Here is a 16483-nt window from a genome sequence, read left to right on the forward strand (position 1 = left end):
GATAATAAGAATATTAAATTTTACTGAACTTTTTTGTGAGATAAAAAGGTTCGGACTATGATTATCATATGTAATTGTCAGTTTCATTTTAGCTGAAATAGAAAGAAATTGTTCATCATACTAATCAATCCAGGAATACATCTTAATCACTAACTAATTCCTTTAATTAAGGTAACGTCACTGTGACAAAGAACTGTATTATGCAACTGTACGCCTTATTTCATGGAAGAGAATTTTCTTAGTCAGTTCAATGGATGCCTAAGCTGTTTTCTTTTTCCTTTTCGGAAAAATCATATTGGAGGTACTTATACTTTTTTTCAATTTTTAATTTGGTACCTATGTGTTTTTTGTTCTTGACTAAATCTTTATTTTTCCTTTATTAACATCATTAATCTTTATGTAGAGACTAAAAATATCAATAGAACAAAGTTATAAGAGCTAATGTTGCTAAAAAGATAAAATTAAATGTTTAATTAAAGGGAAAAAAACACATAGGTACCAAATTAAAAATTAAAAGAAAGTATAGGTACCTTCAATATGGTTTTCCCTTTCCTTTTCTAAATTGAAATTAAAACATCCCCAAGAAGGAATTCTATACTTTTCAGGACGGTCTGGTAAAAGAGAAGTCGTGAAGCACACAATGACCTTAAAAAGATTGACTGAAAAGTCGCCTTAATTCTAACATATATCTATCTATCTAAATCTCTCTCTCTCTCTCTCTCTCTCTCTCTCCATATATATATATATATATATCTCCTCAATGTACCAGTACCACCAACATTCGCTCAACCTTTTTCTTAAAAAAATAAGGTTGTTTTTGTTTGTTTTTTTGGGTGAAGAAACAAGTCCAGAGGAGTCGTGTTTCATTTTCAAATTTGAAAGTGGAAGAGAACGGGAAAACCAGAAAATCTCAAAGATCTTGTTCGCCAGTGCTGCAAACCCAAACCCAGTAGGAAAAAGATTCCATTCGTTTTTTCTTTATTTGCTTTCACCGGTAAATTCTCTGTTTCTTTGTCTCCTTCTTCTTCTGCGCTTGTTACCCTCGGAGAAGTCGAACCCCATCTCCTCAGAGCTCCGATTCCAATTTGCAGCCAGTGTTATTTCTCTCAATACACTTAGCATTTCATAAGAGCACCCTCCCCCTTGCCAGATCTTTCCTCGGTCATCAGGACTGCTTACAGGTATTTAGTTACCCAATTTTTCTGGTCTTTGCTTTGAAGAGCCTTACATTGAAGTAGAGATGCTGCAAGGTTCAAGCAATCTCTAGTCGCTTACTTCTTTGGAGTATCCCGTATATTAGGCTGTTTTCTTGAGCAATTGGAGATCACGTGTCCCAAATTTTGAGCTTTTTGACTCTATATCCCTTTAGTTGCAAGCTTCGGTTGGACTTTCTGGCTAGTCGATTTCGTGTAGGTGCCCTCTAACGCGGAATTTACTCCGAACTACGTGGTTTTAATATTTAAGGAGTTAATTTGGGCTTCTCTGAGAGATGGGTTTTCCCGTGGGTTTCCGTAGGCTAAGGGGCACAGTTGTCTAACTTGACTACAGAAAAATTAAAAGTTTTATTAATTTTTATTGTATTTAGAGGGTATCTCCAGAATTAGGCAAAAATTGATGCTTGAATGTGTAACTGCGGAGGTGCTGAGTTTACCTTGTTGAATCATATTTAATTGAAGAGATCACATGATTCGCTTGCCCTATACAATTATTTGCGGAGATCATTGGGGGTAAAGCACATGCTTTTCTTGCTTATGGTTCACTTAGTTATATTCAAGAATGGCTGCTTAAAATTTTTAGTTCCTTTGCAATTGCTTCTAGCATACTTATAAGCTATGTTGGAAAACTAGTAAGACTTGTGAATAATACTGGTATATTTAAGGTTTTAGGGATTTCCATGGAGCATAATCTTTTCCCCTCATGAAAATGCGTGCATGGTGTATTTTCCTCCTATGGTTCATTTGAACTACTGTCTGGTTCCGTTCTTTTAACATATTCAGTTCTGTCTTCTGTGTACATTTATCAGGGGCTGTATCCTAATAATCAGCACTTCTGTTCATACTTGGCGGATTGGTGCCATTTGCTATATGGTGAAGGGTGGTTTTTGTGTGTAATTTTATGAACATTCGGTCAGAGAAATTTGTAGATGATGGGGATCATTTCTCGCAGGTATGAGTCATATTTATTAAAAAAATTTTATGCTAATCATTCTCAGTAATGATTTTTAATGGCATCAACTTCTTTTTGGCTGCAGTCCGACTAATAGAAAACCAAGTGAAAGTATGAGGCTTATTGTAACTACTTTTGTTGGAGTGATTTTTGGCTTCTTCATAGGTGTATCGTTCCCAAAACTGTCAATAACAAAGGTTCGACATACTTTCATTGTCTTCATTCTATTCAGGGGGTACTACATACATGAGTGGAATATCTGAGTATATAATGTTGATGTGATCCCATTGTGGTTATGAATCGAAAACTTTGATTATAGTCTTACTGTTGACACTCCCATATCTCTTGTTTCTTTCATCCTTCTAAGGTGCACCTTATATTTGGGTGAATATCTGACAATTTTTTGATGACTTGATGTTATTACACTTTTGTGGAACACTAACCGTGATTATAAATATGCAGTTGAGTCTTCCATCCAGCCTGCTTCCATCCATTGATCTCACTTACATTGAAGACAAATATACAGGTAGCTATACTTGGTCATTTATGAGGAGTTCCAACAGAAGCTCATCACAAGATCAATCATTGATTGATTCATCAAAGGTGCACTTCTTTTCCCTCTCATTTTTTGTAAGGATGTTTGTACTATCTTTGATTGAGGGGAAGAGTATAGATATTTAGATTATGCTTATGAATAGTTACAAACAAGTCTTCAAATTCTCCCAAGATTATGCACTTATGATATGAAGGATGCTACGGAAGGCAGTGGATTTCACTTCTGTCTTGCCTCACCCAACAAAGAATTTGCAGAAAATGGAAAGGAATAATCAAATTCTTGTGTTTGTTGAGGCTGAAAGTAAATTTTAGTACGAGAGGACTCCAATGATCAACCCAACAATGAAATTGGATTCCTTGCCATGGAACGAAGCATCTAATGGCCATTTTCTCCTGCCTTGAGAGCCTAATGACCATCTCGCCATCCACTCATGTGCCCTCTGCTTACTCTCTCCACCCTCTCTCATCTCTTTCCTCCCCCACTCCTTTCTTTCTCCCCCTCTCTCACATGCACACTTTTTATGATCGTCAATCTTCAATAATTTTTATGGGGATTCTGGACTTTTCACATCATAAGCATTCCTTTCCATCATTTTAATACGCATACCAAAGAAATTTCACTTCAGGATTTCATTTGTTTTTCTTTACATACCAGATATAGTTTTTGGTCTGAAAATTGCATTCTATTAAGGTCAATTCCTTTTCTTCCCCCATTCCTATCCCAATTTCTTTAGAATCCAGACCCACATACCAAATAGGCCTTGAATATATTGGGAGGTATTTTTTGCCAACATATTTGGAAGCATGCCTAATGAACAAAACAGGGTGTATATATGTGTTTCTAACAGATCTCTTTTTCTTGTATTTTTATAAGCTATTATTGACGTGGCCTTTCAAATATAGTGTGGAATAGTTGTTGCAAGCAAATGCTGTGGATCTGTTACAATAGCATAGAGGATGAAAATAGGTTCCAGCAACTTGAGAATATCAAAAGGACCCTCTTTTTCCCCCTCCAACCTTTTTCATTTTTATGAACGTTGTTTTATCAGAAAATTCCTTACGTAGTAGGCGACTTACATTATTATTCAAGAATTCGTTTTTTATTATTGTACAATAATATCGGAAAAAAGTATCTTGCCAAAATTTATATTGATCAGGCATTTGCTCTTTATTTACTTGCTTCTCTGCAGATTTGGGTTCCATCAAATCCAAGAGGTGCAGAAATGTTACCTCCTGGAATAGTTGAAGCTGAGTCAGACTTTTACTTGCGTAGATTGTGGGGTAAACCTAGTGAGGTGTGCATCCTAAGAGCACTCATTGTCTCCATGCTGCTATATGATCTCCAATTGCCACAAAAGAAACTTCTTTTTATTTCATATTGTTTCTTTTACTTTTTTTAAAAAAAATTTTCTACATGTTTTTTCCTTGTTGGGTGTGATTGGTACATAGAGTGTGTGTTTCTTTCGAGGCACAGAATTAATGCAACAGATTGAGGTACTGTTGAGCTTTTCACAGCTATCAACAGAACTTGTTAAACTGAGGTCTTACATTTTTTAAACTGACTAATACCACTGTTTGAGAATGAAATGATTTTTGGAATGTAACACTGACAAGTAGTTTACTACATTTTTTTTTTTTGGTTCCAGTTTTATTTTTGGTTGTTGTTTGGTTAGTATCTGAATAATGAGCATTTATTATGTTGTTTTTTTGCAGGATTTAGCCTTCAAGCCAAAGTATCTTGTAACCTTCACTGTTGGCTATAATCAAAAAGATAATATTGATGCAGCTGTTAAAAAGGTGTCTATTCTCTCTTTTTGGCTGCATGTCTGTATTTATGTGTCTTGTGATTTGATAAGTTACTTGAACAGTTCTCAGAAGACTTCACAATCCTTCTCTTTCATTATGATGGCCGAACAAGTGAGTGGGATGAGTTCGAGTGGTCCAAGAAGGCTATTCATATAAGTGCTCGTAAACAGACCAAATGGTAAGAAGCTTTTTATTGCCTTTTTTTTTTTTTTTTTAAAACAATAACCATAATGCTTTACGGCCTAAATTGATGGTGACTATTTGATTTCTTACTGCCTAGGTGGTATGCCAAGCGGTTTCTGCATCCTGACATTGTGGCACCATATGACTATATATTTATGTGGGATGAAGACCTAGGGGTTGAGCACTTTAATGCAGAGGAGTTAGTATTTGATATGAAAATTTTTTTATCATGTTTTATTTTTTGTTTTACTGAAGATGTTGTATTCTTCTCTCAACTCAATTGCAGATACTTAAAGCTGGTGAGGAAGCATGGCTTAGAGATTTCACAGCCTGGCCTGGAACCTAATAAAGGGTTGACATGGCAGATGACAAAGAGAAGAGGTGATCAAGAAGTTCACAAGTAAGAATGATGGGAGTACTGTATTGGTTTTCTAGTTGTGCATGTTTTGTGTAAGAATCGAAACTAATTGAATATTCATTGAATTTTTGTCAGAGTAACAGAGGAGAAACCAGGATGGTGTTCCAACCCTCATCTACCTCCTTGTGCAGCGTAAGTAATTGCTTGTCCCCAAAGTACTATTATTGTACTGTTTGGATGGACTTTCTGTGTTGATCGTATCACATCAATGCAGGTTTGTTGAGATCATGGCTCCGGTTTTTTCGCGAGATGCTTGGCGCTGTGTGTGGCACATGATTCAGGTTTGAACTGTTGCTCTTAATTGAATCTCTTTCATGTTTAAAGTTATTTAACATATTAGATTACTCGTTTGTCCCAATCATTGACAATTGTAAACTTCGGTACTGCAGAATGACTTGGTCCATGGGTGGGGCCTTGATTTTGCTCTGAGAAAATGTGTTGAGGTAAGTTCATTTTGTCATTACTTTATAATCTATTTTGTTAGCTATTAAATTCTTATTTTCTTGGGGTGGCGGTGGTCTTAGTAGAGGCACACGCCAAAGAGAAGAAAAATAAATTACAATTGTGACATGCAATGCTACTTCAGACTGATTCTTCTCTGTTTGAAATAGCCTGCTCATGAGAAGATTGGAGTTGTTGATTCTCAGTGGATTGTCCACCAAGGTGTTCCTTCACTAGGGAATCAGGTAATTTTGTATGGCATGCTTTAAGTTTATTTGATTTATTAATTATTATCAATTTTGCCCATTAAAAAAAATAAAAAGAAAAGAAGATACCAGAATAGATATTCTTATGTATTTTTTCTGTGCTTTGTAGGGAGAAGCTCACACCGGTAAAGCACCATGGCAGGGGGTACGTATTGAATCCTCCCCCCCCCCCCCAAAAAAAAAAAAAAAAAAGCTTAATTACATTTTAGCTGGTTGCTTACATACTTGATACTTCTAATGATCAATATAAACAATAATAACGTGGTGTTTTGTTCATTTTTCTCACCCAAAGATTTCATAACAATAAATTAGTCAAGAACTTGAATGTTTATAATGAGGGAAGGTTTTGCGTTTGGTGGAATTTTTTTTTTTAAATTTAAATGTCTGATGTTTTAATGGTTGTGATGATAGGTGAGGGAAAGATGTAGAAAGGAGTGGACTATGTTCCAGAGTCGTCTGACGAAAGCAGAAAACGAATATTACAAGGCCATGGGAATTCATCCTTCCAATTCCACAGCTCACTAGGCACAATGAAGAAACCGAAAAAGAAAACGGGGGGAAAAAAAAAAGACATGTACACAGCTACCACCACCTCCACCACTGTGCTTAGTTATTTTCATTACAATTTTTTATGCCTTGTTCTCACGCATGTAGCCTCCTCGGTTATGTTAAGGAGAGTCCTAGTTTAGGACAATCTGGAACACTTTTGATGTATCTGGTTTATTTGATTATATTAATATTACAATCATATTCTTGGAATACACTGATGGAGCAGAGTGAAAATTTTGATGTTTTGTTGTGAACGAGGACAAAGGAAGCTGTCTGTTCACTTGCTGTAATGGACATAGGCCTACACCAAGGTGATGTTACTCCTTTTGTTCTTAGCCTATACACTAATCATCTATAGGCTAATATCTCTCTAAAGATAAGGAATATTCGTTAGAATTTGCTGTAATCTCTATATATGGGGCTATCTGTGTAATGGGGTGATGCTGGTTTGACCGTGATATGGATTTGGCTGGTTTATTGAATTAAATTGTGGTTTGTCTGGGAGCTAAAAGTAGACACAAATTGAGGAAGTCGGAATTGTCATGAAAGGGACAAATGGTTTGAAAGCATTATTTTTGAGGTTAAGCTGCAAGTGAGGGAAGATGCTAGGCCTCAGAACCGCGAAAGGTGGGCATGTGTGCCACCAGTCACAACCGTTGTGGCCACCGCATGCCTCCACACAACACGTGGCTTCCTCATCTTTCTTCACTTCACCGGTGAGAATCCCACTTGCAGATTTTGAGTGGTGGATTTTGGTCAAGCTTCTCTGGTTTTTTCCTCTGCTAACCATAAAACACAAGCTTTCACCATTTCATTTGAAGAGAATCCAAGCCCTATATATAGATTCTCTTGACAATATCCTTTTTGGGCTCAATGAGTTTGGATGAGTATGTTTTTGAAGGTTGTCATGGTTGGGACAAGTTTTACTGATTCGTTTCTGTTATGAATGTTGAAGTTAGTTAAAGAGTTTATTTTGACTCGAAATATAATATTTTAATTATTTTGTCTTTTATATATATATATATTTCCTTGAACCACCTCTACGGTTTAACAAGTCAATATTTATTTCAACTACTTTTTGTTTAGTTATTTATTACTTTTGTGTAGTTTTATTTATACAAAAATAGTCATTGAAATTTTAAAAATAATAGTAGTTAATAATTAAACTAGAATGGTCAATAACTATATAAAAATTATCACTGTGAGGGCAATATTGTTAGTTTATAATATTTTAAAATTTCAAAATAATGTAAAGGGTCTGATTTGATATTTTTAAGTTTATTCATCATAATTTGTCTTTTAACATTTTTTAGAATATTTTAGCGTCTTTTTTTCTTAGTTTTTTGTCTTTTATATTTATTTATTTTTCCTGAACCACTCTACAATTTAAGAAGTTAATAGACATTTTTTACAAATAATTAACTAACCTTGATGAATTAATTAACTAGTTATATTTACAGTCAACTTATCAAAAGTTTCTATAATTTTTTTTTTTGGTTAAGAAATCTAATCTTAGGGTCGAAGTCAAGGTAATATTTACAATTATTATCACCATGTTAACAACATATCTCCGTGAACTTTAGTTAAAATTGATTATAATCCCAAAGATTGATTTCTTAATTGGGGAAAAAAAAAATCAGAGTTTGACCCAAAAATCATGTTTTTCGTACTTGTAAATTATCTACTAAAACACGTGTGAGACTGATGAGAATGACGCTTAACAAAATGTTCATTCACTTTTCACATTACAGCACAGGTTGAAGATGCACTTTCACTGCTATGCACGTGTGCCACGTTGAAGCCCTGTCCCTACCACCCTGGTTAACCCCATGAACCTAACCTTGGTTAGGGTTTCCGTGGTTAGGATCTGTTGCTCTGTATTTATCAAGCCAGCCCAATCTTGTTCGACGCTGGCCTTTTTCTGGGCGTCTCTGTTCCATATCTCCTCCCCTGTTTTCCTCTGCTCAATTACAGAGAGATAAATGTGCGCGCACACACCTTGAAACAGGAAAGAAGACGAAGAACAACTATGGGTCTCTCAAATATCCCAAATTTAGCTGAAGGGGTACTTCCTGTACTTGTGGTGAACACAGTTCTGTCAGTAGTTCTGCTCAAGAACATGCTGAGATCTGTGCTGGAAGCCGTTGGAGTGACATCCTCGTCCTCCTCCTCATCGTCATCTTCATCGTATTCCCAGAACATGGAGGAAGATACAGATGAAGAAATAGAGCGAGAGAGTTGGAGAAGGAGGAGAGTGTCAATAACACAGTACAAGGTTTGTCAAGAAACAACAACAACAACAACAACAAGTGACTCTGGTCCGAGTGTCGGTGGTGGATTGGGTACGGTGGAGTGCAGCGTATGTCTATGTGGGTTCGAAGCAAATCAGGAGGTCAGTGAATTGCCCTGCAAGCATTTCTTCCACACAGCTTGCTTGGACAAGTGGTTCAATAACAAACACTTGACTTGTCCTCTGTGTCGTTCCATAGATTAGATTAGATCCTCACAAACCAATCTCAAAATACGTCTTTTTTCTTTTCCTTTTCTTAATGTTTAATCTGTGACCCTTAATCTCCTGAACTCAAAGTCCTTCCTTTATTTGTTTGTCCTCTTTCATGGATTCATTTTTGACCAAAATCGTAGCAGATTCTGATGATTTTTGTTCATATGTGAAGTGAAATCGTTAAAAAAGGTTGCGTAATGACGGGATGGAAATATATACTTCTGAATTTGATTCCGATGAATAAAATTGAATTTGAGTGCAGTTTAGGTGCGTGTAAAGTTTTCCGGCCACCATTCCGGTGGTCCGGCGGCGTGGGGATGAGTTCGATTCTATAGAGGTGGATCGTATCACTTGGTTCATAGTAATTCTTGATTCCAAGCATTTCTGGAATTGCTCTGTTTTTATTATACTGAGGTTATGCCTGTCTTGTTCTTTAATCTCCCTGCAAGCTTATGTCAAGTTTAAATTAATAAAATTTCTACTTTCAATCTAAACATGTTTTTCTAAAAATATATCATACTTTGAATCTCAATAAAAAGAAGGGAAAATTGTCGTAAAGTCACTGTTTGGGATCTTTTTTCCCCCTTGAAAGGACTTGGATTAATCGGTTACAACTCATTTTTAGTAGGGAACTCTACTTAAACAATTGTGTGTAATCTATTTTCAGTTATATACAAATATCTTTCACTTTACGTTTGAAGATAAATTGCAAATAATTAAAAAAGAGTTACATCCACTGAATTTGAGTTGTGCAAGGTTATTAAACAAAAATCCTCTATGTTTGGACTTTAAATATTTTAGTGGAAAATTTTTCAGTAATTTTTCATAAAAGAAATGGGGAAATTTCCGTTGCTGCGATTAATAATTAAAGCAGTTGTTTTCAAAATCTGGCCTTTTGAGATGTAAAAAATCTCAGTCAAGCACTGTTCAGTGACAACAAAAAATGTGAAATATACATACCAAACAGAATAATACAAAGAGTTAAAATATAGTGAGCACCCTGTAATATTTCTTGATTCATACAGTATTTTTAAGTACGTTCAGTACTTTAAAGTATTTTTTAATACTTCTCTGATCCTTAATATAATACCTATTTAACTAATTTGATTAGATTAAAGAAGTTAGGTAAGTTAGTTTATTATAAGAAAAGTGACACATTTTTTCTAAAACACCATAATCATCTTTTTAATACCCCTATCTTTCTTCTACTTGATTATAGTTGAGGGAGTATCTATAGGGGTAATTTAAAAAATTGATAAATATGAGAAATGAGTTTTATATTTAGGTCCAAAACCAACTCAAGAATTGAATCTTATATTAAGAACCGGAGGAGTATTTAATATCCTAAAACATTTTTTTGGGTGCATCCATCAGCGTTAAAAAAGTTTTGTGCACCACACATCAAGACAAAAAAAAAACTTCAAAGTACTAAACGTTCTTAAAAAAAAAAACTTCACGGTATTGATTGTATCATAAAATATTTTAAGATGCTAAGTGTATTAAACGTAATTTAACCGTAATATAAACCGCACATAAGATTTATGGTCGCATAAACACAATAATATATAGTACAACAACGTTAACTTATGCTGGTGCTGAGATGGTACTACAATCTCCAACCTCTCACATAAATATGACTAAAAAATGAACACAAAAATTAAAGTACGGCCTTCCCTCATCAGATGCATCAATTATTTTGATCAAATACTACAAAACTATAAATCACATATCACTCCCAAATTAGATCTCAAACTCCTCCATTGCACGTGTGCTGCAGCCAAGCTTGAGAGTAACTATTGTTCATAGCTTCCTATCTAAACAACTATAACTATATAGTTCGGTTTCATGTCAAAAACTATTAAAAATCATTATTTTTTTAAAGTATATAACTATACCTGCTATTATTAAAAAAAAAAACATGATTTTTTTGGTAGTTTCTAACATGAAACCAAATAAACATATACCATGTATAATATATATATATATATATGTATATATTCCTAATTACCTTGCACCTCACTTGAAGTCCGGTATAGCTATATATATATATATCAGTAAGGGTTGATGGACCTGAGCCTGGCTAACTGAATCCTGTCGTGTTCGTGCTTGATGAAAGCACCGGCTTCATCATCAACACTGTTGGGAGGTGAACCACGATCATTGTGAACGACGCCGTTTTCTGGTGGGGGCGCACCGCTGCCGGCGGTGCTGATGATCTCCTCTTGCTCAGCCTTAAATGCCACGTGGTGCTTGGGGCGGTGCTGCTGCTGCTGGTGCCGACGACTCCCGCCACCGTCATCTCCGTCTGTGAAGGAAGGGTTCCACGCTCTGTGGCGTCGTCCGTCGTAGTTTCTGGGGAAATATGGGTACTCCATTTTTAATTATCTGCTAGCTGCTTGCCTTGCTTTGTTTTTTCTCTGAATTGTTTGATCGTTGGCCATTGGGTTTATATAGGGAAGATATTTTGTCGTACACTCTCACCAGTGGTAACATTGAATCTGATGCCTCTGAACCCCACCACTAATAATGATATTTAGAGATATAGTAAGTAAATAATTACCATGAGAAATTAGTTAACTTTTCTGCCAAGAGATAAAAGTTTAGCCGTTAAATTTATCTTAAAATAAAAAATTTTCACGTTTTATTCCTAAAAAATAATAAAGTTGTCTTTAATTTTATACTTTTATCATCTCTCATCTCTTTTCTATGTTTAGTCATAAAAATCACACTAATTATCCTAATAACGTCTTATATTTTGGATCATATTTTTTTCCCTAACCAACGAGTTATATTATGAGGTGGAGAGAGTAATTTTTGAGTTGAGGAACGAACAAGATTGGAGAATTATGATGTGTGATTCGAAAGGCACCGCCATTGAATTGGGAATTGGAGGAGACAGAGACGTTAACGGAAGATTTGAATATATATATATATATATATATATATATATATTTCGTTCGTTTTGCCTGATTGATTGATGGTGTGTGAGAGAATACAATGCTCGATCTTGTTACTATTATCCTTCCACAATTGTGAATTTTGGTCGTTAAAGACAAAACCACGTGGATATTGTGTGTTAATGATTTGTTAATTGTTAAATTTTTTTTATCGGTTTAATAACTAATAATCAATCAAAATGGGCCCAAGGAAAAACCAATAAAGTGAAAGAATCTTGAAGAAAAGAGCATGTAATCAAATAAAAACATATATTGTTAAAATTAAATATTGACTTGCGGTGGTTACTCTTCTACCATGTTTGTCAGCTTCTACTTTGTGTATTTTTTGATGGAGGATTATTCTAGATGGATGGAAAGTGAAATCAATCAAATTCTCAGGAGTCAATTGGGAGAGTTGGGGTAGTTAGGAAATTTTGGTAGTTAGAAAGTTATTTGCTCCTATTTAATTAGAACTAAAAATGAAAAATTGCACAAAAAAAAAAATTTATATTAGAATTAAAAAAAGTGAGTTGCCTCGCCCCTAAGTTGGACAAGCTAGTTTGCACTTTTGACACGATAGGCCTTGTTGGCCCACCTTTAAATGGGTTTGGAAAATTTTTCCAACCCAACCCATGTTTTTTTGTTTTTGCCAAGTTGGTGAATACCATTTCTTCTGTTCTTTTTTATAAGATACATTTAACCGAATTGTATTGTTCAAAAAATTAATTAAGGTGCAGTAAATATATATAAAAAAATAAGTCTTATTTTTTTAAAAGTACCATCATTTACGTGGAAGAGGGAGAATGTGTAATAAATGTTTTACTTCGTCTTAACAGTGTTTAAACTAAACTTTCTCTCTCTTCCTCCCTACAAGAATAATGCTTCGGGCTTTGTGTTATATTCAGTACTTCAGCCCAAGTTTGTCAAACATGTGAATTAAATACGATGGTGGATTGAGTAATTTTCGTAATTAAATGAGGGTAAATTAAAAAGTTTACGAATAAATTTCAAGATAACTTTTAAGTGTCTCTTATCAAAAGAAACAAGGCATATCCAACAATTATATCTTATAAAAAGGATATAAGGGAGTAATGAATAATGATTCATTAGAACGCTTTTGAGGTGGAGTGGAGAGATATAGAGAGAAAATGGGATAAGGCGGGCTCTCTGGAGTGAAGGAATGAAATTTGGTTGAATGGAATTCCATGGAATGATGGAGGGAGAGGGAAATTCATGCAAACCAAATTGCTTTCCTTCTCTCTATTTCCCCCACTTTTTCATTTCCTTTTTAGTTATTTTTTTAAAAAACCAAACACAACATAAAAGAGGAGATGGCCCACGTCCTGTTTCCAATTTGCTCAAATGGATATAGATTTATTGATTAACATGAGTTAGAATTGAGCTTTTATGTTTGATTTCGGGCTCCTTTTATAGCCTAATTAACACTTTTGCACAAAAAAGGAAAGAAAAATATTCTCATGGATATGAAAGTAAGTTCAAATGTTCTAATCGAATAAGGGAAAGGCATATATTTCAGGCCAAATTTGAATGGCCCATGTGAGTAATTCCGCCAAGTTAGGATATGCCTTATGGGGAAGGAAAAGCATCCCATTCCATAAATTATTTTGATATGGTGTCTTCTTTTGCCAACATTTATATATATATATATATATATATATATGTGTCATGGTTTATTAATTATTAAACATCATTTTGTTGAATACTAGACCCTTTTTACGTCATGGAAGATTTTTAAAATTATCAAGTATTGGAATTAATTTCTCTGCTATATATTTATTTAATTTGAAATAAGTTTCTTGGAAAACAAACCCATTATCCCCCCAAAAAAAAAGAATTAAAATGATATTAGCCAATAACAAACTCACACATCATTTACAAAACATAAAATAAACCAGGATAATTGTTAAGAGAAGAAAAGAGATTAACTGGCGGGAAGGGAAAGGGAGCCACATGAGCATCAAAAGAGGCAAAAGATTTGAAGAAGGAGATGATGTCTTGATGAATAATATTGCAATAATCCAATTCCTTTGAGTTGGTAAGTAAAAGGAAATTCTTTGAAAGGCAGAAGAAATTTTCAATCTATCTCTTATAGTGCTTGTGAAAAATTAAGAATAAATGATCCAGCTCAAAATTGTGCGAAGACATTTTAGCAAGAAAAGACTGTTTTCAGAATAATGTTGCTTCTTTTTCAACTCAAAAAAACAAAGAAAAAAGAATAATGTTGCTTGTTCCATTAGAATTGCTAGAAAATGAAGTCTTGGAAGCACAACCAAGAGCAAGAAAAGGAATACCTCTTTGCCTTGTACTATTTTAAGAATATAGTCCAACTATTTTGGCATAACTACAAATGGCGAATATTTAGGATGAAGTAGGAAAAAGCTAGGTTAGAGAAAGAAAGTGTATTTTTAATTTCATGTATGATCAATTGGGAAGAAACAATTTTATCTTGATGCAGTCACTACAAAAAAATATGTCAATTGTAGCGGTTAAAGTGAGACATTTCTAGCGGTTTTAACCCTACAAATAAAATTTGTAGCGGTTAACAAAATCGCTAGAAAACCAGGCGCAAGAAAAAATTTCTAGCGGTTATGGCAACCGCTACACAGCATGGTCAAAACGCTAGACAATTTCTAGCGGTTAACCAACTGCTAGAAAATGCTGAAAGGGAAAAACAATTCTAGCGGTTTTATAACCGCTAGAAAAATTCTGAAAAAAATCTCATTTTGCCGGGAATTAAAAATTTTCATTAGGGCGCCAAAATTTCTAGCGGTTCAAGAACCGCTAGAAATTTCGGGGAAATCAAATTTTCCCAGCAATTAAATTTTTGGAATGGCGCCAAAAAAATTTCTAGCGGTTTGAACCGCTAGAAATGTTTTCCGTGCCAGAAAAAAAATTTGTGGTTTTTCATTATTAGAAAATATAATATTATAATTTTAAAAACCATTAAATAGATTATGTTGAAGAATTTTTGTTAATTTGTATAATTAGTTATGTGTTACATTTTATATATTTAAATTTTGTAATAAACAATATGTAATTAAATTATGAGTGTGTCAAAAGAAGTGAATTTAATTTAATAAGATAATTGAATTGAATATTTAATAAGATAGTTGAATTGAAGATGAGATAGTTTGTAATATTGAACCTATAGTGTTAGGTTGAGGAGTATTTGAATCAGTTGAGAAGGGCATGACAAGTGTGAAGAAGAAAAATCTGAAAGAAAAGGATAAATAAATATGTTAATAAATTTTAAGTAAAAACAAATAAAAGATACAATAATTTATAAAATAAAATTCACTTACCCATATAGTAAAGAGAAAGAAACCACCATATGAGAAAGTAAGAAAAAAAGAGAGAATTATGAGGAAGAATAGGAGAGGAAAGAAAAGAGATGGAGTAAATAAATGTAGAGAAGATATGATATTTATAGAGATCAGCGACACATTTGTAGCGGTTTTTTTGTAGCGGTTTTTTGCTTTTTGTAGCTGTTAGTCGTTTTCTAGCGTACACGTAACCGCTAGTAATTTGTAGCGGTTACATAACCGCTACAAATTTATTATTTTTTTATTTTTAAAAAGCTGTACCAATTTTAATTTATACATATGTCTTTATGGACGGAAAATTTTTTTTAATAATAAAAATAATTTTGGATGCTGCTATTCTCCATCATCATCCGGCCTGAAAGGACACATTTTAAAAAAATTTGTTAGAATTATAATGTATTTAGAAAAAATTAGTAATTAGTAGTTAATTATTTAAATAATTTAAGAAAAGACGTATACCTGATAATTGGCAAATTATCATCTCCTTGAGGAAAGAAGTCTTCAAAATTCGAGGGTTGGAAGGGTTCACTGTCATAAATAATGTCACCATCACCCATATCATAAAGATCCCATGGCTTGAGGTGAACGACTATATTCCAGTCTTTATGTTTCTCGTCCTCGACATAGTAAACCTGGTGTGCCTCAGAAGCAAGGATATATGGCTCATCATCTTCAGATGCCCCCGTATGAATAAGTCTAGAGAAATTAACTGAGGTGATGCCCAAATGGTCAGTAGCGAGTCCCCGTGAAGTTGTCGTATTTGCCCAAGAGCACTTGAACAGTGTCATGGTGAAAAGCTGGTAACTCAACTCAATAATGTCAATTAGCTTTCCATAGTAAGTGACGCCTCCAAAGTGCATATCGCCATCACTGCTGCTAGCATAACATCTTGTTCCGAATGTCCCGCAAACTCCAGAGTTTTGTGTGAGCAATCCCTGATTACGTCCAACCGTACAGAACTTGAAGCCGTTGACATTATACGCGGTAAACCTTCGTGCATGGTCTAATAGACCGAGAGAAAGAGCTTTGAATTCATCTGTGTATGGGCTGTTGTCATTACGTATTTGACGTGTAAACCAACTGGGAAACTCTTTGTGGACTCTTTTATCAATGTCAGCAGAACACGCATGCCCCCATAGCTGACGCCTGAGGTAACTCCTAAACTCACTACAGTAAAGTGTAATTTGTTAGAAGAGTTAGTGAGAAACAAATATAAAGTGTAAAAGCTAGTGAGCTTATATGATATACTTACTCCATGAAAGGTTCAACTTGACTGCAATTTATCAAAACGTGTCTGTGTGCCTGGAGTTTCTCTG

The 16483-nt window shown here is 34.4% G+C and overlaps 3 protein-coding genes across 3 annotated transcripts; 2 read left to right on the top strand and 1 right to left on the bottom strand.

Annotated features, from left to right (window-relative positions):
• Positions 1-702: 702 nt before the first annotated feature.
• LOC114712064 (uncharacterized) lies at positions 703-11303 on the bottom strand. The gene is made up of 2 exons (XM_028896516.1): positions 10924-11303; positions 703-723 (listed from the first exon to the last, which is right to left on the bottom strand). Exon 1 carries the CDS (start codon positions 11260-11262, stop codon positions 10939-10941), a length of 324 nt encoding a protein of 107 aa, XP_028752349.1. The 5' UTR covers positions 11263-11303; the 3' UTR covers positions 703-723; positions 10924-10938.
• On the top strand, positions 784-6598 carry LOC114712062 (uncharacterized). Its single transcript, XM_028896514.1, has 15 exons — positions 784-1181; positions 2024-2166; positions 2252-2363; positions 2629-2769; positions 3912-4016; positions 4435-4518; positions 4590-4705; positions 4808-4909; positions 4997-5110; positions 5204-5260; positions 5343-5409; positions 5518-5571; positions 5740-5814; positions 5945-5980; positions 6247-6598. The coding sequence occupies exons 2-15, from the start codon at positions 2144-2146 to the stop codon at positions 6358-6360; spliced, it is 1200 nt and encodes a 399-aa protein (XP_028752347.1). The 5' UTR covers positions 784-1181; positions 2024-2143; the 3' UTR covers positions 6361-6598.
• On the top strand, positions 8109-9378 carry LOC114712063 (probable E3 ubiquitin-protein ligase XERICO). Its single transcript, XM_028896515.1, has one exon. It carries the CDS (start codon positions 8414-8416, stop codon positions 8876-8878), a length of 465 nt encoding a protein of 154 aa, XP_028752348.1. The 5' UTR covers positions 8109-8413; the 3' UTR covers positions 8879-9378.
• Positions 11304-16483: the final 5180 nt, after the last annotated feature.

The sequence above is a fragment of the Neltuma alba genome, unplaced genomic scaffold, assembly GCF_004799145.2.
Source record: "Neltuma alba isolate B1F8T4 unplaced genomic scaffold, ASM479914v2 tig00011331_pilon, whole genome shotgun sequence".
NCBI classification, from domain to species: domain Eukaryota; kingdom Viridiplantae; phylum Streptophyta; class Magnoliopsida; order Fabales; family Fabaceae; genus Neltuma; species Neltuma alba.